The sequence below is a fragment of the Podarcis gaigeae genome, assembly GCF_964106915.1.
Source record: "Podarcis gaigeae genome assembly, chromosome: 10".
NCBI classification, from domain to species: Eukaryota; Metazoa; Chordata; class Lepidosauria; order Squamata; family Lacertidae; genus Podarcis; species Podarcis gaigeae.
The window spans coordinates 12,327,877-12,353,552 of record NC_139686.1 but is presented as its reverse complement, the minus strand read 5'-3'; the positions used below and the strand labels follow the sequence as shown (position 1 = coordinate 12,353,552).

The 25,676-nt window shown below is 39.1% G+C and overlaps 1 protein-coding gene across 50 annotated transcripts in view; it reads left to right on the top strand.

Moving 5' to 3' along the window:
- The window catches only part of C2CD5 (C2 calcium dependent domain containing 5), an 88,043-nt gene that overhangs the window by 34,918 nt on the left and 27,449 nt on the right, over positions 1 to 25,676 (top strand). For 17 of the 50 annotated variants that reach the window (XM_083699901.1, XM_083699904.1, XM_083699893.1 and 14 more), the window contains 5 exons: positions 17,633 to 17,747; positions 19,222 to 19,410; positions 21,713 to 21,904; positions 22,657 to 22,843; positions 25,081 to 25,245. In XM_083699901.1, coding sequence (XP_083556027.1) covers positions 17,633 to 17,747; positions 19,222 to 19,410; positions 21,713 to 21,904; positions 22,657 to 22,843; positions 25,081 to 25,245 — 848 coding nt within the window. Of the gene's footprint in view, positions 1 to 2,025; positions 2,092 to 14,163; positions 14,194 to 17,632; positions 17,748 to 19,221; positions 19,411 to 21,712; positions 21,905 to 22,656; positions 22,844 to 25,080; positions 25,246 to 25,676 lie in introns of all 50 variants that reach the window. The other 33 variants (XM_083699870.1, XM_083699899.1, XM_083699895.1 and 30 more) reach the window with 5 other exon arrangements.

Sequence of the window (25,676 nt, the reverse complement as noted above, 5' to 3'; positions counted from 1 at the left end):
TTCATCCTCAATAAAGGGGGAACTCTGGTAGTGGGACAGCTCCTGTAAAACAGGGACTCTATTTAAGCTTATTAAAAGGGGGAACCTCTCCAGTTTCAATAGTACTGAATGCAAAAAAGATAGCTGCTTTCCCTTAGAAGTACTTTGAGAGAATTATCACTTAAGGTAGTGGATGCACGGGCTCCTTTTACTTCCTAGCCTCTGGAAATAACCAAAGTATTTCTTGGTTCTACGCAATCATTTTTTCAAGTTTCATTTCCACCCTTCCTTGCCCAGGTTTTGGTCTGAATGGAAGACTCCATTAGCAGCAAAACCCAGAAACAAGTTGAGATATTGATTGTGTCCCCTTCCTAAGGACATCTCTAATCCTTTAATAGCCCCTAAAGTGGATGCTTCTGTCATTGACTTGTTTTCTATGACAGTTTGCATTGATTTGTAATTGATTTCCTAGCAAGGTAAATGTCAGAAAGGTAAATGTACCCCCAGAAGAAGCTTTATGTCATGACAGCTGCTCGTAAGGCATTGACTGCAGGAATCAGTTTGTTTCTGTGGGCTAATCAGCCAGCATCACTTCTGATAACCTGTTTTTTGATGGTCTTGGTAAGCTGTCCTTGGCATCCGCTTGGGAACAAATGCTATTCTGCATGCTTTCAGATTGTTTTGTGTGAACCACAGTGGCTAATATGGTTGCTTGGCTTGGTCACCAGAAGGGCCCTCTGTTCATGTCCAAAGAGAGGAGATTCTTTCATTCTTGGTAGATCTCCATTTTGATAACTTTCATCTCACCTAATCCATTTCCAACTAGGTATAGACCTAGGTATAAATAGATGGTTCTTGTTTCTGTTTTTCTCCTTGATGAAGTCCTGTGTTTTGGTGTTGTAGATTGAGGACTGGGAGCCTTTTCTTTTGGGTAAGGTCATTTTCTATGTCTAACTTTTGGAAGAAGAGGACTTCCCACTTCAAAAAAATTCCTCTGTTCCTGTCCAGATTGGATATTGGTCAGATCAGACACAATCTCCCTTTTGCCTCTAACCAATAAAGATATGCCCAAGTCCAAGCTCCTTAACAGATCTTGTGCGTATCTGTGGAGTTAATACCTAGTCAGCATGCAAAAGGGACAACTGCCTGTGGGGAATTCCCCTGTTTTGAGCAGTTCAAGTGGGCCCAGGTTGTGTGCAATGGTCTGGCCCTGTTTGGAGAGTAGATGATTCATGCCTAATGTTGCTCTTGTAGAGAGAGCCTTCTTATGCAGTTGAGACCCCATCGCTTCCAACATGCAATTAGTTCCAGCCAAGCTTTTTCTGCTGTGAAATTTTAAATGTTTTATACATTAGCCACAAAAGTTGAAATATAGCCATTTAAGTACTTTTCCCTTTTCATGTCTCAATACATTAATGAATCCTACATAACTTGAGAAAATCTCTGTGTAGCATGAAAAGAGAAAGGACAATTTCATTGGAACATTTTCCAATCTAATTTCCTGTTTAAAAAATATCATTTAAAAAATAAAAAGAAAAATGCTTCATAAGAAAACAAAGGAAAATCTAGAAGCAGGTGAGAGATGCTTGTGCTGATAAAATGCTAATATTGGCTATTCAAAAATAGTTTCTCACAGAAGTGAAGCAACACAGTAGTTCTGAAACTGTCCCGCCATTTGCTGTCTTTCTTTAAAACGTTATGCTATCATTTCTGCTCAGATAATATTAACTGATAATTCAAGAGAGAAATACATAAACTGCCAGAAGAATAAGTAGGGAAACATAGAAAAGGACTTTTGAAGCATGGTATTGGTAATTGCGTTAATCTTTTTTTACTTGATAAATATAGCTAGAATAATACAGCATGATCCTTTCATCCTTCCTTTTCTATTTTCACTCTCTTATTAACTTTGCTGTCTGTGTCTTTCCAGTTCCTGTGGAGTGGTATTAATCAGTTGTGTTCTTGTTGGTGGTGTGCTGTTTTTTTTCTTTCTTGCTTTCACTATTCTGCTAAAACTGATCTACTAATTTGCTGTTTTGAACTCAGCCTTTGTCGGAATTATGGGTAACACAAGATCATACAAACTGCTAGACTGGAATAGTTTCAATTCAGGTATTTTATTAGTCATTCAGTACTACATACGCTGACAGAAATTATGGCAGCTCAGTGAAGTCTTTTTAGAAAAACGGTAGCTTGTTACCAAGTTAATATTTCAAATTTTAATTATTTTTTATCTTGAAATTTTGCAAAAGAATTTTCAGTTTCAGAACGTTAAACCCTACTATTAAATTAAATCTGATTTAGTTCCTTGAGAGCCTCCCTCAGCCAACCCTTTGCACCCAGGTAAATCTAATGAGGTCATGCTCCATGTTCTGTCATTTGTGGAAGGGTCTCTTCTGTGACATCTCCATTAGAATGCCCTTCCCTGAGAGACAATGTTAACCTTCTGAAAGCAACCTAGGATCTTTTTGTCCCAACAGACATTTAAGGAACTGGGGAGAATATGGGTAGTTCTTGCTTCTGTTTGGGGGATTTTGAGAGATTTTTCAAAATGTATCATATCATTTCCATGAGGATTTCTTTATTTTTAAATGAGCCAAAGTGCTGGGCAGAGTGGAAATATAGCAACTGCCAAATTACCAAACCAAATTCTTTTGACATAATGGAAAGCCCCTTGCATGCTGCAAAGTAACAACATTTTATAAAAATTACCATTTCATAACATTTTCCATTGGAAAGCCTAGAGACTGGCAGCCACCAGAGTCACATCTATAACCATGGTGTTATATTCTCTTGATTTTCTGTCTTATAGGGAGGGATGGGCAGAAGGGCATCCATTGGAAATTGTATGCTTTCTTAAAAATCCATAAACACATATTTTTTAAAGAAACACTTTATGAAAATGTATAATGGAAATAAAAGAGAGGGATCAGATAGATCAGGGCCTAGGAAGTGCTATGTTAAGAAGTCTGAATGGTGAAGAAATACTTCTAGTGGACTGGTCTATACCTGAATAATGTAACTGAGTTTGAGGTTGGTAGGTCTTATGGAGACGAATACTGTTGCAAATGCTTTCGTTCCACAGTAATTTTGGAAGCACACACATGCAGCCCTTCCCATTTTGTAAGTGTGTGAATAGATGGATACAGGAATAAAAAGTTTGAATAACCTTTTGAATAACAAAAGTGTAATTAAAACCAGCTTCCAGTGACAAGCTTCAAAATACACACAAACACACCAAAATTGAATCAGCAAATCCATATCATATTGCCAATATGGTAACAGTGTGAATGAACCTATAAAATTTAAAATGTTATAATTATTATTTTTTACTAATAGTAATTTAATTGTGTTAAAATTATTTGATTTAATTCCCGTTTTATAAAATAACTTTACACTTAGTGGGCTGCCTATATTTAACTTCTGAACACTTCTGATCCTTGCTTATAAAAAAAGTCAAAGATGTCATCCTGTGCCCACCAACCTTGAGAATAAACCCATTAAACACAAAAGTGACTTATTTCTAGGTAGGCATTTATACTATTGCACTATAAGTTAACCATACAATGAATTCTTAATGACTGCCTGGATTTCAGCTCCTACACAGCAAGCAACATGCCTAAGCATCTTTGCATTTGCTATTCGGCAGGGGCAGGGGGGTACTTTAACATCCACCCACACTTATCGTGTTATATGTAGTGTTTGCATAAAATAGCTTCTAATGAGTGCCTGATCTCAGATGAGCCCATCATAGGAAATATGAGTCCTTGTTGCTAGAAAGTAAAGGACAAACGACAGAGATTTCAAGGATTAGAAATGAGACAGAAACAGGAAATAAATGTGAACTAAAGAGATTAAAGCAGCAACTATTCAGGATTCTGGGGATTCCTAAATCCTGATGTCCAAAAAAAGCATGCATTAGTCATAGGGTCACCTTCACTCATTAGCTGAATTCACTGAAAGCAAGAGCAATAATGTTGGCTCATCTCACAGAAATCGCTTAGAAGGTTGCCTACACATTTTGCTTTCTTACATTCTAGGAAGGATAGAGACTTACTTTTTAAAAAATGAAAGCTCATAGTCTGGATCCCCTGGTAGTATGAGCCAATTGCACAATTCTAATCTGGCCATGGCTGATGTCCTGAGCTTCCTGATCAGAGCTTGTTCTCTTCAGTTTATCTAGACTTTCAGGATATGTCAGTTGGCTCTCTGAATAATACTGATTTAGTAGCTGATAAATCTAGAATTCTAATATTTCTTATTGTTTTGATTAAATGAATAAGCAAGTAAAATATGGTTGAAAAGAAACCAATTTATTGTTTTCAGTTTATTCTTAATATTTATCCTATATGAGCTCTGTAAACTGCTTTAATCTCTTAAGAAGCCCCACAGGGGGCCACTGGTATGGAACTGGAGTAGGGTAGCTGAGTTTTGAAAGCAAACTTAGAAAGCTTGCTTAAAAGTGTAATTTAGATGGTAGATAGCCCAAGGTCTAATTGACCTTGGCAGCATTACAGAAATAACTTGGTGTAAACATTAACGGTCCTTGAACAATTTTTTCCAATCTATTAGACACCACAGAGTTTTTCACTGTGATGTTATCTTATTCTTCTGTCTCCGCATTTTATTTTATTTTTTCCAATGACTGTTAACTTTTGAGGAACAGTTTTTATCTCCAGATTATATTTCCATTATATCCAGCTTTTAAATTGTAAGCATACACTGCCGTTAAAAATCGTTTGGTCTTTGCATCATGCAACTACAATTTAACTTTCCCTGTATGACGTTACTGTAGCTCTCATTTTCATTAGTAATCTTCTCCCCTTGGAAATTGATGTTTGGGATGTAGTGTTGCGGGTTGTTCAGCGAGCCCTAAGCCTTGTTGCTGTCATGCAGCATCTGTCAGTAGCCACAAGATCATCACCTTCACTTTAATTGTGAGGTCACTTAATGTTGGCTGTTAAAGCGGTTACCCATGATTCATGGTGGCATATGTGTCTATTAAGTTTATGGTTTATCTAATACAGTGAGTTCACAGAGATTTCACTGAGTATCAGAATGAGAAGCCCTTCAATCTGGAAGTACTATGTAGAATTTTATTTTCTGGAAATGGATCAGGATCGGAAAATGCAAGGGAGGGAGTAAGAGCAGAGGGGCTATTTTTGAATGTTGAAGGATATCATCTGATTAAAAAAATTTTTTTATCCGATTAAAATTTTTTTTGATGGAAACTCCCTTTAAAAAAAGTTGGCCTTGTTTCTTGGAGGATATATTTCCTTTTCAGGATCCTGAATACAGATTATATTGCCTAGTCTAGGTTTATGGTGATGTTGGTAAAGCACTCAGATCTGAAGAGCTGTTGTATTATCACTCAGGTACATGGTGATGATTATCACTCAGGTACATTATTTTCTCTTTTCTGGCTGTAACTCTGGCTGTCCCATCAAATGCCTGCAGGAGCAACTTTTTGTAATATGTGATGGACTTTAGTCAAAGAGAGGTATGGAGCAAGCTTTGGGGAGGTGAATGTGTGTCTACATGGCCCCTTTGATTTCCTGACCTGCTAATTAATATACATCAAGGACAATAGGAGAGAGAGTGAATCACAAAACAGCTTTGACAGATTAATGGTTCTGGACCTTTTGTTCCCAAAATGCAGAATGAAAAAACCATGACTTACCTTTAATTGGTTTTTTGGGAGTCTAAACAAGAAATAAATTAACAGCACAAACGTATACAGTTGCCCAGTTTGTGCAAGGACTTTTGTTGGTGCAGTGGAACTTCCCCTTCCTCTTTTCCCTCTGTGCAGCCCCCAGATCTGTTCTAGCAGTTCCTCCATCCCTCTGGACCAGATTTGGGTGCATGCAGGAGGAGAGGCCAGGGGGCAGAAGTTCCAACATGTAAATCCATGTGTGAACAGGATGACTTCATTTTGTCAATCAACCCAACCCTAAGGCCCACCGAGTTCATAGAGTTAAGTGGGAATACAGTTTTAGCATGTGCATTTTTATATAATAGGTAAATAATAACTGACTCCTTCTTGTAACTGTCTTAATATTGTCTCATTCCAGAGTTTTCAGATGGTTTTATCTAGTTTTTTCTGACTAGAAAGCATTCACAGGTTGTTTTTTAAAAAATGTAATTCCCTCTTTCCCCAAGGCTTATGCATAGTTAGGGTTGCCACCAGAGTTCTGTGCAGGATATATGATTTGAGAATGTTACAGTTTCAGTTGTAATTTGAAACTGCTATGAACTTGTACATTTCATGGGCTATTTTCCAAATATTCTTACAGAAAATATAACTTATATTGATGGCTAGACTTCCAGAATGATAGTGTTACTCTTTCACAGAAAAGCAAAACTTTGTGGCATCTTAAAAACCTGCAACTTTTATGGCATAAAAGTGCAACAGGAGCTGGCTTCTAGTCCATAAAAACTTATGCCATGATAGAATCATAGAATCATAGAGTTGGAAGAGACCACAAGGGCCATCGAGTCCAACCCCCTGCCAAGCAGGAAACACCATCAGAGCACTCCTGACATATGGTTGTCAAGCCTCTGCTTAAAGGCCTCCAAAGAAGGAGACTCCTCCACACTCCTTGGCAGCAAATTCCACTGTCAAACAGCTCTTACTGTCAGGAAGTTCTTCCTAATGTTTAGGTGGAATCTTCTTTTTTGTAGTTTGGAACCATTGCTCCGTGTCAGCTTCTCTGGAGCAGCAGAAAACAACCTTTCTCCCTCCTCTATGTGACATCCTTTTATATATTTGAACATGGCTATCATATCACCCCTTAACCTCCTCTTCTCCAGGCTAAACATGCCCAGCTCCCTTAGCTGTTCCTCATAAGGCATTGTTTCCAGGCCTTTGACCATTTTGGTTGCCCTCCTCTGGGCACGTTCCACTTTGTCAGTGTCCTTCTTGAACTGTGGTGCCCAGAACTGGACACAGTACTCCAGGTGAGGTCTGACCAGAGCAGAATACAGTGGCACTATTACTTCCCTTGAACTAGATGCTATACTCCTATTGATGCAGCCCAGAATTGCATTGGCTTTTTTAGCTGCCGCGTCACACTGTTGGCTCATGTCAAGTTTGTGGTCAACCAAGACTCCTAGAGCCTTTTCACATGTACTGCTCTCAAGCCAGGTGTCACCCATCTTGTATTTGTGCCTCCCTTTTTTTTTGCCCAAGTGCAATACTTTACATTTCTCCCTGTTAAAATTCATCTTGTTTGTTTTGGCCCAGTTCTCTAATCTGTCAAGGTCATTTTGAAGTGTGATCCTGTCCTCTGGGGTGCTAGCCACCCCTCCCAGTTTGGTGTCATCTGCAAATTTGATCAGGATGCCCTTGAGTCCATCATCCAAGTCGTTGATAAAGATGTTGAATAAGACCGGGCCCAAGACAGAACCCTGTGGCACCCCACTAGTCACTCTTCTCCAGGATGAAGAGGAACCATTGATGAGCACCCTTTGGGTTCGGTCAGTCAGCCAGTTACAAATCCACTGAGTGGTAGCATAGTCAAGACCGCATTTTACATGATAAATGTGTTGTTTTTAAGGTGCCTCAAGATTCCTGGTTGATTGTGCTGGATATACACATCTTAGTAGCCTTTTGTTGGTTTATTTTAATACCATTGAGTTGCATCCAATAAACTTGTTCTGTTAGTGCAAAGACTTCCCCTTGTGCATCAGAACTTTCGCTTGCTCTCCTCTCCCGCTGTGATCCCCCCACCTCCCCCAAAACAGATCTGAGAGGGACCTCTGAGAGCAAGGGAATTTCTGTTGCACAAATGGAAGTCTTTAATTTCTCTTCAGATTGCAGACATCTTTCGCCCTTAAAAAAACCAAGTATATAGGGCCCACATACTTTATCTTTTATGCAATTAAATTTGGGAGTAATTGTTCTGTTAGTCTCTAAAATTATTCTAATGCATAAGAACTTTAAGAAAACTTTTGAAGCAGCTTCCTACAGAAGCTTCATATATACTTTATTGTAGATCTGTCTCTATGACCATAATGGCTGAACTGCAACATTTTTCAATGCTAAATGTCCCTGTGAATCTCTGCATTGTTGGCACAAGAAGAAGTAGATTGTTTTAAGATTGCTTACTGTAGCTTGCTTATTCCAGCTAATACTGGTAGTAGCAAGCCAGTAATATCTGATATAATGTTGAAGAACGTGCTGCTAGCAGGCTGCCTGACTGTTAGTGGGATTAATAACTTCATAATAGAGCAATTCATACTTGATTCTCATCCAGTTGAACACTTGCTTAACCTGGCTTATCATTCATCTCTTAACTTGGAACGTACAGCTGATGAGAATCAGTCAGCAGCCACCTTTTCGTTATGTAGGTCCCTTTGCTCTGTGCAGAATAGTATTTTGAAACAAGCAAAGCTTGAGAAACATTGGCAAGGGTTGTATAATAGCCCTAGGTTAAAATGACCAGGAGAGCTTTTCACTATATACTTACTGGGCACATTGACCTCTTAGAAGCTTCTAAAGAAAAGTCAGCCCTGCTGGCCACCAAAGACTCTAAATAGCAGAGCCATTAATTATATAGGGTTGTCTACCCCTGTGTGGACAGGAAACAGCACATTGAGGGGATGGGGGAACTACAGACTGTTCTAGGTATGGTGCTCTAATGTAGGCATGATGGCCCACAGGTTGACTCAAAATAGTTTCTGTGTTTTAGTGTGATTGATTAAACCAGCTTGGCATCGGAGCTTCTCAACTTTATGGCCAAATGGGATAATATAATGCATGTTCATTTAATTGTATCACAGTCTCTTTCCTCTAGTAACAGGATTGTAGCAGAGATATTTTTCTGTGTATCCATGTGAGATACCGCTTTGGACATTTTCAGTGTTTGCCTGGAGATCCAGAGCTTAGATACTTTGCTATTCTTCAAGATACCAATCTTACCACTAGGTTTGAAATAGGCATGGAATGTGCCGGGGCAAGTGATGCACACTAAAGTAAAATATCCTAATTTCACATAAATTCTAAGGAGGTCTGAACAGGCAATGAACACCAGAACATCACTGGGGCATGTGATGTGCTGCTGTGGTTTCGGAAATGCCTGTCATGGCCAGGCAATTGACCACAGTAGGGGATCTTTTGCAGAATCCTCCAAAGCTATAAATAATAAAGGATGCGTGCGCGCACACACAAACACACACAGTAGGAAATTGCTATAAAGACTTATTTAGCGAGCTATGATAAAATGTAGTGCTAGTGCTATTATTATTGTTAATATACCCGACTACGGCTACATTTTGTGGATGCTATTCAACTAAGTTTTACATAGAGTAGACGCATTGAAATGAATGGACATGACTAAGGTAGACCCATTAATTTTAATAGGTATACTTTGAGTAAAAGGTATTGGAATAGCGTGCTGAGTTCTTATCCATCTATCCATTCTTCAGGGAAGCCTGATGTTTTATTGCTTTTTTATAATTATTATCATTAATTCTGTTGGAAGCCGTCCAGAGTGGCTGGGGAAACCCAGTCAGATGGGTGTGGCATTATTATTATTATTATTATTATTATTATTATTATTATTATTATTAATTTTATTCACCAGAAGGTCCCAGTGTAGGTTTCTGAATACAAAAATGAAAACAGTACCAACCCATAACACAATCTGTGTTTTCAAATGCAAACTGGAAGATAATGCATGTTGGATCATCTAGGCAGTACAGGGAACTAACAACTTACATGTGTTTAAATTGTGTACATTTAGCTTTATGCGCTTGCCCAAAATAAAAAATAAAAAGTGGAAAGGGGGGCAGGTGCTTGGGAGAAAAAAGGCAGTCCCACCCACTATTGAACCCAATTTGTTTTGATTGTATATGATTCCTCTCTCTTTTTTAAAAAAATCTCAGATGGTACTGTAAGAGATGATTATCCTTTTTCATAGAAATTTCCATTCAGAACTGTCAGTGCCACCAGCAGAAATTTTTAAAAAATCCATTGAGTTTTAAGTATAGGCTAGGATCTTATTTGCTTTTAAGGGTTGATTCCTGAAAATAAATAAACAGGAGTAAGGAAGCATTTTGAGTACAACTGTCTTAGTAATACTTGGGGTTTGTGTTGATGCAATATTTCTCTCTTTACATTTTCAAGTTGGGGTACTCGGGTGGATTTACCCTTTCAATAGTCTTAATCATATCATACAGGCTGCAATTAAAGCATATTAATTAGTCCTGGTAAATTATTTGACTTATTTCTGACAGAACTTAATTTAAGGGCATGGAGCCAATGTGCAATTCTAAAATCATATCAGGAGAAGGCTCATTGGTGTATGCATGAGTACACCCACAGAAGTTGATATTGACTACAGCTAACTTGTTAGAAGCAACAATTTTTCAGCTGGAGTGTCCCATTACTGCTCTACTAATCATTATCCTCCAACACCGTATCTATTTGTAGGAACTAAAACATTGATTCAACCCTGTAAGATTCTTGTAATTCCAGTGAAAGATTCAAATGCAGCAGAATTTTGTACAGATCTTCTGCTCAAAAGTTTTTAGGGAATCCTTGCTAAACTTACTTGAATAGATTTTTGCTAGAAAAGCTTGTGACTGAGTGCTCTGTATGCTTGCCTTTTGCTTTCACCTAGACTCCAGGGCCATTACTTTCTGTAACCATTTCAGTGAGCTGCCATAGTTTTCAGTCTGTACTGTCACCTGATCCAAGCATGCGCCAAAATACCCACCGTTTCTGGCTCCTGTCTGCTGAATCTGCTTTGCAAACCCTTAGTTCTTTAAGCTTTTGCTTTAGCCCGGAACAAACAGGCGGCACCCTTCTGGAGTGTGCTGGACCCATGCCATCCTGCTCCCCCCCAACTCCTCTATTGTTTATGTAAATCCTTAGCTTTACGTAAATGTGTAAATGCTCTGATGGCATCCCCATGTGAAATTGTGTGGCTCGTGTAAAAAAAAAAAAAATACATGTCAGAAAAAATAGAATGCTCCACATTGCACTGCATTCCAGTGTTTTGTATGAACTATTCTTGCCATGTTGTGGTGTATTGATTTTTATTTATTTATTAAAGTCATTTTTATCTTTTTACATGCAAGGTAAGTTTGCATATATTGTGTGTGAATATGCATTGCATTTTGTATATATACAAAGTTCTTTGGTTAATTTTAATAGAGGGGGAACTAAAATCCATTAAAACCTATGATGTTGTGGAAGAGAAATTCATTTCTTTTTTACCCTTTAAATTAAATTATGTATGAGAGGAGAAACTTTGTTTTAAAACTTTGTAGTTTGGCATGTGGTTTTTCTGGACGCAGTGGAGCTGGTCCTGCTCCCATACACTACCTGTTAAGTGATCCTCGTAGTTCTTCTCTGCTAAAAGCTAGTTAGCTTTTTGGGGGGGAAATATTGGTTTGGCCATTTGTTATTGGATTCCATGTGGCGGTATACCACATGGCGTTTAACCATGATCTCACAATGTTCTTTGCATTTTTAGGTCTCGTTTTTAGCCATTGAGTGGTTTTAACTCAGTGACCTTTCAGTAACTGGTGCTAGTCAAACATTTACAGTGAACAAGTGTTCACTATTGTGAAGACACTACAATCAAATAACACACATGAATGGAGCTCATCAGGATTTATTACTGTAAAGGTAGCAGGAATAGGAGATAATTTGTTTTTAAACTCTGTGAGCTACAGAATCCCACTTGTTAGCAGAAAGAAACAGAATGAGTCTAGGGATCTAGTCCAGGGATCTTTCGACAGTGTTTCTGCCTCTTTCTTTTGAGCATTTCTTTTTTTACCACTATGACCTTTTTTAACCATGTTTGCAATTTTCATATATTTGCTTGTGTTTTGATTTTTTTGTTTGCCTTGTTAACTTCCCCACCCTCCCTCTCTCTTGTCTCATCTTCTCTGACCTGCTTTTCTGAACTTTCATTCAAACTTGATTATTTAGAAGGTTAAGCAATACTATCAGTAACTACATATGTTATATATGTTGAGACATGGTTCCAACACAAAAGAGTGATGACACTTAGATTTTTAGAGTAATTATCTTAATATTTTCTTACCATGGATCATTGTATAACTTAGGAAAAGCTGTTTTTTCCCTTTTCCCTCTTTTAAATACCTTGTTTTTAGAAAGATCCCCAAACCAAACTTAATTATAATCCCTTCCAATATCTTACAAGCCCAGAATATTTTGTCCTTTTCCCTCAGTACCCCTTTAAGGCATGCTTAAGGAACTTTGAAATCTCAGTTTTATTACCAAAAAGCAGCTTCTCATGCTACTTTCTAAGAGTGCTTTTAGGATTATCACAAGTTTCAAAAATGGCTAGTCAAGCAGTGCAGGGGGCTGCCATTGGAACAGCATTGAAAAAGCCCCAAGGAACTTGCTTCCCACTCCTCTGGACTGTTGCCTGGGTTTTCCACATACAGAATTTGAAGCTTGCAGTGTAAGGTTAGACGAACATTTTCCCCATCAGACTCCATTCGTGCCTCGAAAGGTATTTGAGTGAGCTATTCACTTTCCATTGTAGGAGTCTGGCCTGCTTTTGTTTTTGTCCTAAAAAGACCCCATCCACTTGAATAACTGATCCTCAGGCTCTGATGTCTGGATAGAGTCAAAAGTCTGCCCTTGACCGGAGAATAGGAAAGAAATGGAAACAGATGAATGCCAAAGAAGTGGGTGCACCTTGTAAATCTGTTTGCCTGCCTGTGATCCACTACGGCAGAAACTAATAGAAATTAATAGAATGCTAGGTTTAAGTATATGCTCCAAATTTCATTTTGGGAGATAAAAACAGGAGTTACAGATATATGATTACTTCTACACATTTTAGTAGCTGATGATCTCACTATGCCGGCAAATGCATTTTTGCTTTACCAACACAGTACCACAGAATGGCAGTGATGTAACACCAGTACTGTTACAGATATTAACTATAGGCATGTACACCAACGTGGGTGTTTAAGATGCAGATTAAATAGTTTAAAGAGTCATATCTTTAAACGGTGGACAACTATTTCTTCTGAAGCATCTAGCTTTTGGTTCCCACCTAGTCCTGGCTTTTTCTCAGGGTTGTAAGGGTTAAGCAGGTTGTTGTCTGGACCCAGGGATGGCCTTAGCATTAGACAGAATGAGGCAGCCATCTTACAAAGTAGATGATGATGAGCGGCAATGAGGTGCTAGAGGACACAGCTATGAGTTCCATAATTCCTAAGCCGGCCGACTTCCCTCAGGTGTAATGGAGAATGCTATTCTGCCTCCAGTATTAAAGTAATATCCAGCTTCCATTCTGGTCAGCTTCTGTACATGGAGTGTATGGAGTACCATCTTGTCCTTTGCCTCAGGCAGCAAAATGTCTTGGGTAAGCCCTGTCTGGAAGTAAACTATAGTCGTACCTTGGATCCCAAATGCCTTGCGAGTTGAACATTTTGACTCTTGAACGCCGCAAACCCGGAAGTAAGTGTTCTGATTACAAACGTTCTGTGGAACCCGAACATCCAACGCAGCTTCCGATTGGCTGCAGGAGCTTCCTGCAGCCAATCGGAAGCCGTGCCTTGGTTTCCAAACGTTTTGGAAGTCGAATGGATTCCATTCGACTTCCAAGGTACGACTGTATCTTGATTCATTATTAGATATCCTTAAGCTCTTTAGAAGGCATGCCCATTTGAGTATTGACAAGCTTTATTCTCAAACTTTTACACCATGAACACTATTTTATCAAGATGATTCAGTAGCGCCTTAGATAGTTAGGCCTTTTGAGAAGGCCTACACGTTACATGAGAACTGGTGAACCCTCCAAGTGTTCCTGCACTACAATTCTTATTCTCCATGACCATCAGTGGTGGTTGAGGGGCTGTGGGGAGCTGGAGTTCAGAAACACCTAGGGGACTGTAGGTCTTAAATGCTTAGCTGCTAGCCTTCCATTTTGTGGGGGGCCTTGAGCCAAGCCCCACCACCATCACCCAAGATTTCACTCGAGCTGCCAGTTTTTCAGCCCTAACTTAGAGCAGTATGATTTGTATTTTTAGTTTAGTCACTGCATGCTTTTTTAAAAAGGCAGGGCCAGCCACATTTAGAATAAATATGGCTGTATGATGATATGGTTGTCATTATGGAGTCAGTGAAACTCATAAATGCATTCATTTTATTTCTCTTTATGGTGACCTCTTCTGAAATTGTGTTATGGAAAGGGAGTCCCCCAAGCCCTCTCTCCTTTATAAGTAAGCTTTCACAGTACATAGTAAGTCATTTTTGTTTGTTTTTGTTTGTTTTGTTTATTTGCTTGTGTGTGTGCTTGCTGCTGAATGCATTTCTTTCTTCTTAATTAGCAAGTCCTGCTCTTAAACACATTTTTCTTGAGAATTAAGATTGCTTTTGGATTTTTGGTTGTGTTGGGCTCCATAATAACCTCCACAAATATTTCTGCTGGTGCATGTGCAAGCCATTTGAAAAATAAATGAATTAAAGATTCTTGCTCTGAACACCCTGCTTGTGAGTAAGTTCTGTTTGCAATCATTGGAACCCACTTCCAAATAAATTTGTTTTAAGACCAGGGTGCAAAAACAAGGTTTGCCTTCAGTGCATCCTCACAAACGTGTCATTTATGGTTACAGTGTTAACAAAATTGTTCTTTAAAATGAATGTTATACCTTGAGTTTTTGATTCATTTAATAAATGCCATTTTATTTACTAGCGTAAGACAACATCTTTCCCTTTTTGTTTGCAGCAGCAATAGGCTGTGTGTCTCATTTGATTATTTTTTGGTTGTCATATCAATATGAAAACACAGACTGGTAGCGAAAGAATGGCTTAACTGTGAACTATGCCATATTCCACATTGCTTTTGAAATAGTTTAAACCTCTTTCAATAGAAAAAAAGTTGTATCAATTTGTTATCATGGTTAGATATGCTCCGGGAAAGTTATTAAAAGAAAATACATGGTAGAAATTATCAAGCGTGAGACCATTTGCAAGTGAAACAAAACAAAATAAAATTCATGCCTTTTTGAGACCTCTTTTCCCAATAAAACACTATAATTGCCCATAAATCATTGGGGTTAGCAACACTACACTATGTAAAGTGTGAAAACTGATTCCACCATTTAAACTTAAAAAGTGCCATTAACACACATATACTTATGCAACTGTTATAATTACATTATAAGAGTGCAGTGATAATGAGTGGTGAACTCCTGGTAACAACAAATAATTGTTTTATGTTGTTTTTCATGTATACTGCTTAGGTTTTTAAAATAATAATAATAATAATAATAATAATAATAATAATAGGTTTATAATTTCTTCTAAATTAATAACAGGGCAATCCTAACCATGTCTGCTCAGAAGTAAGTTCTATTGAATTCAATAGGTCTTACTCCCAGGTAAGTGAGCAGACTTTGTAACCATGGTGCATGATAACTGAGCAGCCTAAGCAGAAAGCACCACTTTTCACAACTCGTAAGAGTAGGCCAGACAAATGATTTACCAGTTCTGAGACTGCCCCAAGCAAGCTAGCTACATATCTAGACTTAGAGCAGAGGTTGATGAACTTTAGAATTAGATCAGCCACAAGGGGATTTTTCAGGATACTCACACTACAGTGGGTTGTTCAGTTTCCAGACATAAGCAGTGAGTGTCCACCATATATTTAAGCACCATCAGCCACAGTTTAATCATACATGTGGAACTGTGTACGAAAACAATCTGGTCACAGGCATCTATGCCACCTTTAATTTAATACAATACAGAATGGTCTCAAGCTTAAAATTCTGATCTGAGAGTACTACATAGTTAGCCTATGACTGAAAAGTGTCAAATCTTGAAAGCCAAAATATGTTGCTGTTGACACTTCAGGATTTGTGGGCAAGGAACTTGGGGGGAATTTCTGGTTTGTTTGTTTTTTCACTGAGCCACCCAGATTCAGGTTTTTCGCACCAATCCCCTGGCTGTTTATTGTTTATATTTCATCCATAATCCTGTAAATCCTGTGTTGCTTGTTTCTTGACTACTGTCTGGCTACTGTTCTCCAGTCCCCGCTTATATATACATATCTGTATCATAAGCATGATGTTTTGGAATTGCAACACAGCCAGAGTTTTATGCCATACTTTGTGAATTTGGATGGCATATCCTGCCCCATTGGACATCTTTCTTTGCATGGCACTAATTTTTCACCAGTTATTACATTATCATATGTAATAATGAAATATTGTGTGTGAGTGTTATTAAATGTATCCCATAGGCCACACACAAGGGTAAGCTTGTCTCTCACACCTGTAGTTCAGTACTGAAACTTGTCTTCAGTTTGCGAACTTCATTCTTTCTTTTTAAGGAGGCCAGTGACATTGTGCCCTAGAAATCATCAGAAAAACATTTTGCAGAGATGGTTCTATGTATAGAGAAAAATGGGCATCTAAAGGTCCTGTACTGTCTTGCCACCTACAGAAGTGAGGGTGCTGGTTGCCTGCAGTTGGGGTCTCAGTGACCCCCAAAACAAGGTTATTTAGTTTTGCACAAAAATAGCTATGATACAGAAATGGTTTTGCTTTTTCACAAGAAAAGTTCTAATTGAGGGGTGGGGTTAAACAATTCAGGGTTATAAAGTGGCTTAGTACACCTGTGGGGGTGCTATTGACCCTTGATCCCATCTGTGATGTTGGTAGAAGTTGAGTTACTGATTAGTCTGTTACGAAAATAGACAGAACATTTCATCCTCTATGCTCCTTTCTGGTGGACAGAATAATTTCTGGGCTAAGCATCTGCAGCTATGGCCAACAACTAAAATTATAAGCAGCTTTGTGCAGGATCATTTTGACCTCTGACGCTGTGTGCATGCCTCAAATGCTGTAAGGGTCAAAACACTGATTTTCCCTCTCACACTGTTAAGAAAGGAAGGCCTAAACATGGCAATTTACACATTGTCATAGTTAAGGACCTAGAAGTGAGGTCCTTATTTTGCCCTAATGGGCAAGAGGGTGGCTATTGGCTATGACCAGAGGCTGAGGGAGAAGGACTACCTGGAATATGGAGTTGTAGAAGACTGACAAAAAGTTTTATGATTTTTGCTCTCAGGGTGTATTCGAAAAACAAAACACCATCGATGGAGAATTACATATAGCAATGGGGGCTTCTATACACGAACAACAAGCGTTAAGCTCCACATTTCTTGGTATCCTGACTATGGAGTTTTTGAAAGTGATGCCCAGAGAGGGAGGAAACCACAATGAGTGTGATCTCTTTAACATTATGATTTGGTGACTACAGATGTCCTTACAGTGGGATTTGAGGTAGATCCTGGTTGCAGAGGCTACTGCTCTATTTTAGTCAAGAAATAAATACGCACATATAAGGTTAGATAGGAAATGAGTGTAGCTCATAGCCACAACGTTCCCCTGTGCAGGCAATGTTGTGAAATCTTGTGTTTTTCTAAGAATTAAAGAAGTCAAGTGAATCAACAAGGTTTCAGTTCATGAAATCAGCACTACAAAGGAATAAGCAAGGTTACCTAATCAGTATACAGATAGGCTGATAGGAAGCAAAAACAAAGTTGTCAGGCGCTTGTGACAGCTTGAAAGCTAAATTATTCTTGATCTTTAGCCACAAAGTTTTACAGACTTGTGTTAGTGCAGAACAGTGACTGATTTTTGCTTTATCTTTCAGATGACCCAGAGACACGAGATGCATGGTGGGCCGAAATACGACAAGAAATTAAATCCCATGCAAAGGCACTGGGGTGTCATGCTGTAGTGGGCTACAGTGAATCAACTAGCATTTGGTAAATCACTTATATTTTTGTAATGCTTTTGAAATGAGTCCTGAATCATACAAGCTGCATGTGTGGAAGGAGAAGAAATTACTGCAGGAAGCAGTGTGTAGGCAAAGCTGAGATAGGCAGTGAGAATGCTTCAGACAATGGTGCAGAAAACAGGCAGAGAGGCAGGGACACCCTTTCTGGCGCATGCCAAAGATGCATCACTGTGATGTGTTTCAGATGCCTATTAAAAACCTATTTATTCAGGCATTTCCTGACTCTTGTTTTTTAGACTGCACTGCTTGCTAGTTTGTTTCAGTATTCTGGTTCTGGATTCTTTACAGTGATAATGTCTTTTTGTGTTGTTATTTTTAATCTAAACCTTGCAGTTTTACGTTTTTTACTTTCAAAATCACTTAGATTTTTGAAAAAATATTAATTGGTCTATAAATCAGTGGAATAATTGAATAAATAAATATAGCAACAGAACTGTAGGAAGCTTCCATTACTCTGGTATTGACTGCTGTTTCTTGTAGATGGAGCAGAACAATTAATTAGATCCTTGTATTTACAGGAGAACATAGTGCACCCTAGGGTGGCGCTGTGGTCTCAACCACTGAGCCTCTTGGGCTTGCCGATCAGAAGGTTGGCGGTTCGAATCCCCGCGACGGGGTGAGCTCCCGTTGCTTGGTCCCAGCTCTTTTCAACCTAGCAGTTTGAAAGCACGCAAAAAAAGTGCAAGTAGATAAATAGGTACCGCTCCGGCAGAAGGTAAACTGCGTTTCTGTGTGCTGCTCTGGTTTCGGTGTTCCGTTGTGCCAGAAGCGGCTTAGTCATGCTGGCCACATGACCTGGAAAAACTGTCTGCGGACAAACGCCAGTTCCCTTGGCCTGTAAAGCGAGAAGAGTGCCACAACCCAGAGTCATCTGCGACTGGATTTAACTGTCAGGGGTCTTTTACCTTTTTTTTATAGTGCACCCTTGCTTAGGCTTCACAACCTATGGGAGGATTTTATGTGTTCTCTTGTCCCCAGATCATTCTTTGATCAATGCTGCTTGGAAAGAAATGTCTTCTTTTTGAACTGGGTGGCCAACTATCTCTAAACTTCACAGCAGTAAAAGTTCACTCATTCAACGTGTTTGGGAAAATACGCCAGCAACAGTTCTAGTGTATATTGGTAGAATAGAAGTGGGGAGCCTTTTTGGCCCAGTGGGTCAGATCTTTATCTCCCCTATGGGCCAACTTGGATTGGGTGGGTGTGATAGACACCTGCCAATCATCTGTTGATGAGAACAGAGTGCAGTCCTGCTGGCTGCAGAGGGCTGCCTCACCTTTCCTGAATCCTGTAACTATATTCTTCAACTTGGGCTATACAGCTCCAAAAGGGTTTGCTCTGAATTGGTTTCATAATTGTTGTTTTGACTTTTACTAAATAGGATGCTTAAAAATGCATATAATCAAAAATGTGGCTTTATCATCTTCTTTTCTTTTCTGTAGTGAAGAGGTCTGTATTTTGTCTGCATCTGGCACGGCAGCTGTACTGAACCCTAGGTTTCTCCAGGATGGCACCACGGAAGTCTGTTTGGAACAAAGGTTGTCATGGCAGCCTGGCTACTTTTCCATAGGGTCAGAGAAGGGAGAGGTTGATTTTTTTCCTCAAAACCAGGATAGTTCTTCTCTATTAGGGTAGGTTACCAGTGTTACAGTACAGGATGCGGAGCCAACCACTTTACTGATTTTTCACTAACAACAACAGAAGTTGTGGAGCTCTGCACCAAATCTCTAGCCTTATTGTTTTCAAATTTCTAACAGCCTCAGCAAGGTAACACATTTGACTACTAACCACATAATGCAAATCTTTTCTTCCTCTTTGCCACTCCTTCCTATTCTGCTTCTCATAGCACACTGCATACAAGTGACCCCCTGTGTCGTTTCACTGCATAAGCTTGATGATAAATGTATCATGTGGCAATTTGCCTCTCTTGAAATATTGACGAAATCTTTTGAATGGGCATTGGTAAATTTAACTCTTTAAAAATGTCAACTAAAGTTCATGAAACGTTAGAGGTATTAAGCCTGAGAAAATCGGCTAGAGTTGATGGTATTGAAGCACAACTCATTCTTCAACTTGGCACCATCTAGTGGTTTAGGACACAGGTGCTTTCCACACTATCCACTAGGAAGCAGGCTGTATTGATAAAAGGTTTCGGCTTGAGGTTAGACTAGAAGGCAGTTCCCACTTTCTCCCAGAAGCCAGTATTTCCCCTGCCTCCCTGCAGGCCTATAAAATACTGTAATGTATATCTGTTGTTACATCATTGCATCTTGGTACATTCCCCCTCCCCCTTGTTCCTTCATCTTGCCTTGCAAATATTAGTGAATTAAACTTTTACTTAAATAAAGTACATCTTAACCCAGTTCATTGTTAGGGATCAAAAGCATTATGTCTGCACCTAACCATTTCCCCTCTGTGCCCTCATAAAAGAGTATATATTGTTATCCCTCCCCCAGTATATAAAAGAGTATCAGATAAATACAAAGATGGTAAGCACCACGTTTTGAATATTATATGTGTATATGCTGTTCTTTTCAGTGGGCTCTATTGCAAGAGATGTTCTTGTTGAATTTTATTTTAAAGCTGTTGTTTATGCAATCCATCCCTTCCATTAGACCGATGAGTTTGTTTCAGTGCTTCTGAAGGGAAGGTGTTTTACGTCTAACTTTTGCTGCTTGGGTTGTACCCAGTTGTTTTTATGATGAAGCTTTCATATGCAAATTGTGTTATCAGAATTCCAGTTTTTTTATGCCGAAAGCATCAAATTGGTCCACTTGCTCAGCTGAAAAATCCTATCAGTGCAAGGTACAGGGAAGATGTGTGGTAGTTTAAAAATAAAGAAGAGGGATAAGGTGTTATATGTGCAGATAACAATATAAACTACCATGTCCTGTGATTTCATTTGCTTATCCCCAAAACATATATCCCACCTTTCTATGAAATATTCAGTGCAGAATATTTTGAGATTTGCAAACAGTAGCTCTCCATGTTCAGATTACGCTGCAGCTGTCAGAAACATGAGACAATACATACGTTTAGGTGCTCCCTATTTCCCCAAGAGGTAAGAAGTAATGGGGTAGTATTATGGGTTTTCTTTGGATCAGGAAAATGACGTTAGGTGTTCTTACCATAATGAGTTTTATTTACAAAGATACGGGCAGAGTATAGAACAAGCAAAACAGACTCCTAGAGGAGGCAGCACAACTGTTAATCCTGCATCAGACTCCCAAAGAGAACAATTGCACCCCAAGGTCTTTTGCCTTTTGCTGACTCACTGCTCTCATGCATTCTATCTCTGCTGAAATTCAAACTGCCAGAACCTGTTCTAGAGGTGCCCAAACTCTCTGAGTGTTATGTTCCAAAAACAAGAGCCCTCGGGGTACAGTCAGGTCTTTTTGTTAAGACAAAGGCAAAGCCACAGCCATATATTTGCTCATTCTAATCAAAACAGTCCATCTTATTACAGTACTGTGTTGCAGTTGTCCCTCTGATTTATGCAACTTGGTTTTTTCATTGTACTGAGCTTTTATATTCTTGTTAAGACTGTAACTCTATAGAAGCTTGACTTTTAACATTGATAAAATCAAGTATTCTACCATTAGTTCCCATGTATTCCAGCCTTACCTTGCATATACAAGCATATCTTAAAAAGGAAGGAGGGAGGAGAACAAACTTTTATACAGCGTCCCTGCCTGATCTCTTGAAGGCAATTTTGACTCACTACAGGTGACAGGTGTGTGACTGTTTACCAGCTTAATCAGTTGCAAGAACCATAAAAAGAGAACAAAAGTTGACCACCACAATGTACGGGTTCTGTTAGTGCCTGCATGGGTCAGTTTTTTAAAAAAACACACACAGCAAAATACAATATTTATATTTCACAAGATGGTGTCTGAATGGTAATATTAGATGTCTCACAATCTCATTTTTTAGGTTAGAGGAAACATCACCTCTGGGTTGTGGCTTTTGCCACATACCATACGATGAGCTCAACATGCCATTCCCTGCTCACCTCACTTACTGCTGCAACTGCAGGAAGCAAAAAGTCCCTGATGTTCTTTTCACAACAATAGATTTGCCTGTGGATGCACTGGTGGTTGGGAAAGGATGTCTCATTCAAGCCAGGTATCTTTCTGCCAGATTTGCTTTGCTCTCTGTTTTGACCTCTCTGTTTGTCTTAAAGAGCAGGGTACAGCTATCAATGTTAGTAGCGCCGGTTCCTTTAACAGCATCTGAAAGTTTCCTTTTACCAAGAGCAGGTCTACTCTGGAAAAGGGAAGGCAAAAAATGAATTTTAGTCTGGACGCTTTTTGTCAAGACAAGCAACTTGTTACTTCTGACGCATCATTTTTTTTCTTACAGCTTAAGCACATTTTCTAGGAAGGAGGTACCATTTAACTTGACGATACTCCCTTCTGGGTGGAACTTGCATTTCGCCCTTTTTTAATTTGCATATTTAGTAGATAATGCTGCCCATAATTCTGTTGCTGGTAAGCTTTAAAACTCATCTGTCAGACTGTGTTTTTTTAATCTAGTCCTTTGTTTTTGTTCAGACCTTCTAGTTTACCTGTTAGACCTTTGCTAGCTTCAACCCATTTTACCTATAGCTTGGCATATCACTGATTGTGGTGGGGAGCCTTGGGAATCATGCTTTTATAGAATAGGGCATTTTATGGTGTTAAACTTCTTAGCCATTGCTAAGAGACTTTTCATGTAAGACCAGGCTTACCACTCTGGATAGTATTCAACTAGGTTTTCCTCATGGTCCATTGAAATTAACGGACCTAGCTTAGTCATATACATTAATTTCAGTGGGACAACTCCAACTAAAACATAGTTGAACATGACCCTTTGTGTTTTACTGTCCATCCCATTAGGTTGTGTCGGCTGAAAAAGAAAGCACAAGCCGAAGCAAATGCAACTTCCATCAGTAATCTGCTGCCATTTATGGAATATGAAGTACACACTCAGCTGATGAATAAGCTAAAACTGAAAGGAATGAATGCTCTTTTTGGACTGAGGATTCAGATCACAGTAGGAGAAACAATGCTAATGGGTTTGGCAGTAAGTTTTTCTGTATTTATTTTGGGGTTCTTTTATTCCCTTTTCTGGAGAGCAGTTAAAATAAAATAAAACCCATATAATGAAAACAACACCTCTATTTCAATTAGAATATCCCCATAGCTGCTTACTCCTGGTCACTGGATGCCAGTACAAAGAGGATTTTTTAAATATTTCTTCTAGAAATTATAGAGGATCAGATTTTGACTGAGATAGTCAGGCAAAGTCTTATTGGTAGCCATTATGTTCTCTAGAAAGTGGCAATCTTCCACAACCAAGTAGTTAGGCTCTATAATCAAGCTGGCGCTATTCGGCAGTTAGGCCTTCCAAAATTATGGAGCACAAGCATTCAGGCATAGTATTCTACACAAGGACATGCATTGTCCTATTTACACACATGTTATAAAGAAAGTAAAAATACATGTTATAAATAAAGTAAAAAAGTAACAAAGTATGGGCTATTTACATTTTGTGCAACCAAAAGTTTTTCTTTTCATCGCAATTAAATGAGAATAGCATTTGCTGTGCCTTAATTGAAACTTGGTCAAGGTACCGGTAAAGCATACAGAATTGACTCAGAAGGTGGTGTATTTGGCCTACAGGCAGCCAGCTGGCCTTCCATGCTTTAGGAGAAGTGGGCTCCACAGTTGGTGAACAGCCACCTGGAATGCCTCAATACTTTTCCATGATGGTAAATGCACAATTAAATGGACGGTACAATCTAGTCTTAGTTGTGATGCTTTTTTGATTATGTGCCGTTTAGTCTTTCTTCTAAACTGCCATGGAACATGATTGAAGGGCAGTATAAAAAGTACCTATTATAAATAAACAATGACACCAAAAAGAGAAGGTAGTATTTAAGAGATGTATTTAGTTGATTAAATGTATTTTTGGGGATGAGGGAAGATTATAGGTTTGGGAATGGCAGACTTCAATGGACTTAAAGGTTTTCAAGGCTATAGAGAACCTGGAAAATAGCCACTGGCAGGTGGCAGAATCAGCAGGTGACACAACTGTGGCTCTCTCCAACCAGAAATGAAGGTCACTACTTAAAGAGTCAGTCTGCATTTCCCATAGACTCCAGTCTCATGCTCAAAACTCTCTCCTCCACATGCAGCTGCTGGGTTAGCTGCCTTGGGCTAATCACACTTCTCTGAAGTCTCTCAGCCTCACTCACCTCACAGAGTGTTTGTTGTGGGGGAGGAAGGGAAAGGAGAATGTTAGCCGCTTTGAGACTCCTTCGGGTAGTGATAAAGCGGGATATCAAATCCAAACACTTCTTCTTCTAATGTGTGATACGGAAAGCAGTATGCTCTGAATACCAGTTGATGAGAATCACATGTAGGGAGAGAGCTGTTGTCCTCACAACCTGCTTGCAGGCCTCCCATAGACATCTGATTGGCCATTGTGATAACAGGACTGGACTAGATGGGCTTTTTTGCCTGATCCAGCAGGGTTTTTCAAGTTCTTAAATAATTGTTGGTAGAAACAGTCTTGCAGCCAGGAATGGAGCATTCTTGAGTTCTCTTCACCCATTCTAAAGAGCATTTATGGGCTTGGGAGGTGTGCTCCTAAGCCCCACTATTACCGCACATTCGTTCACACCCCTGCATCATCCTACCCAGGCTGAGGCATTGCACTTTGTTTTGAACGCCTGAAGAAAGTGAATGTTAGGATGAGAACTATGATCCAGCCGTTTATCTTCTCCATAGTTTTCTAATGAAAACAGAGACTTTGAGATTCAGCGTTTAGGGATGTTCCTTGAAGGCTGCTGGCAGAATAAATCTCATTGTGGTTCAGGATGGGATGCATCCTGGTTAAGTTCTTAAGATGCTTTGTCTGCAGTTTCTATGTTATCCGTTGTATTTTGTATATAAAACACAAAGATGATATAAGAGCTAGTGCACTCTAGACTCTTGCAAGATCCAGCTTATAGCAGTTTTTGTAAAATTGTAAGTATGAACAATGAAGGCGATTTCTGTTACAATGTATAAATTTTTGTGTTGCTAGTCTTTTTAAAAAGCTGAATGGATTACATGTTCTGTCAAATGGGTTTAGTGTGGAAAGCTTCCAGAAGTTATTCCAATAGTATAACATTACTAGAAAATTTGTGATTGTGAGATTCAAGTTTAAATAGTGGACATTTAACAAATAGTGTGAAATGCATGCTTATAAAGCATTTATTTAAAAAAGTATGAATATATATTGCACTTCAATTTTTTTTGTCTTATTCTTTAAAGTCTGCCACAGGTGTATACCTGACTGCTTTACCATCTCCTGGTGGAATTCAAATTGCTGGGAAGACGCCGAATGACGCCACTTACGAACAACATATATCACACATGCAGAAGAAGATAAATGATACAATAGCCAAAAATAAGGAGCTTTATGAGATTAACCCTCCAGTAAGCAAGGTTATGGAACCGTTCAAACAATTCTGAGTCATACACAGTTCATACCTAATCTATATCCTGTTAGCTAATGCAGAATGGATCATGCACATGAGCAAAGAAACTTACTTAGAAGGTAGCCGTGTGCACAAGTGGGGGAGTCTTTAATTTGGGGGGAGGGAGGTTTCTTTTTATTATTATAATGCATATATACAAAGAGGTTTGCAAGAACAACTGAACCTTTCCTCCCCAGCCCCTTCACCCCCTGATGTAGCTCAAACCTAAATTGGTGGCTTCTGTAAAGGAGGAAGGCCAAAATACCAAGGAACCCAGATACACAACGTAGGTCTAGGCTTGGTTTCCTCATTTCCTGCCTTGGCTTACCCTCAGGAACCCACAGTCTGCTCAGTTCTGTACATAACTTTTTAAACTGCAGAGCCCCAGTG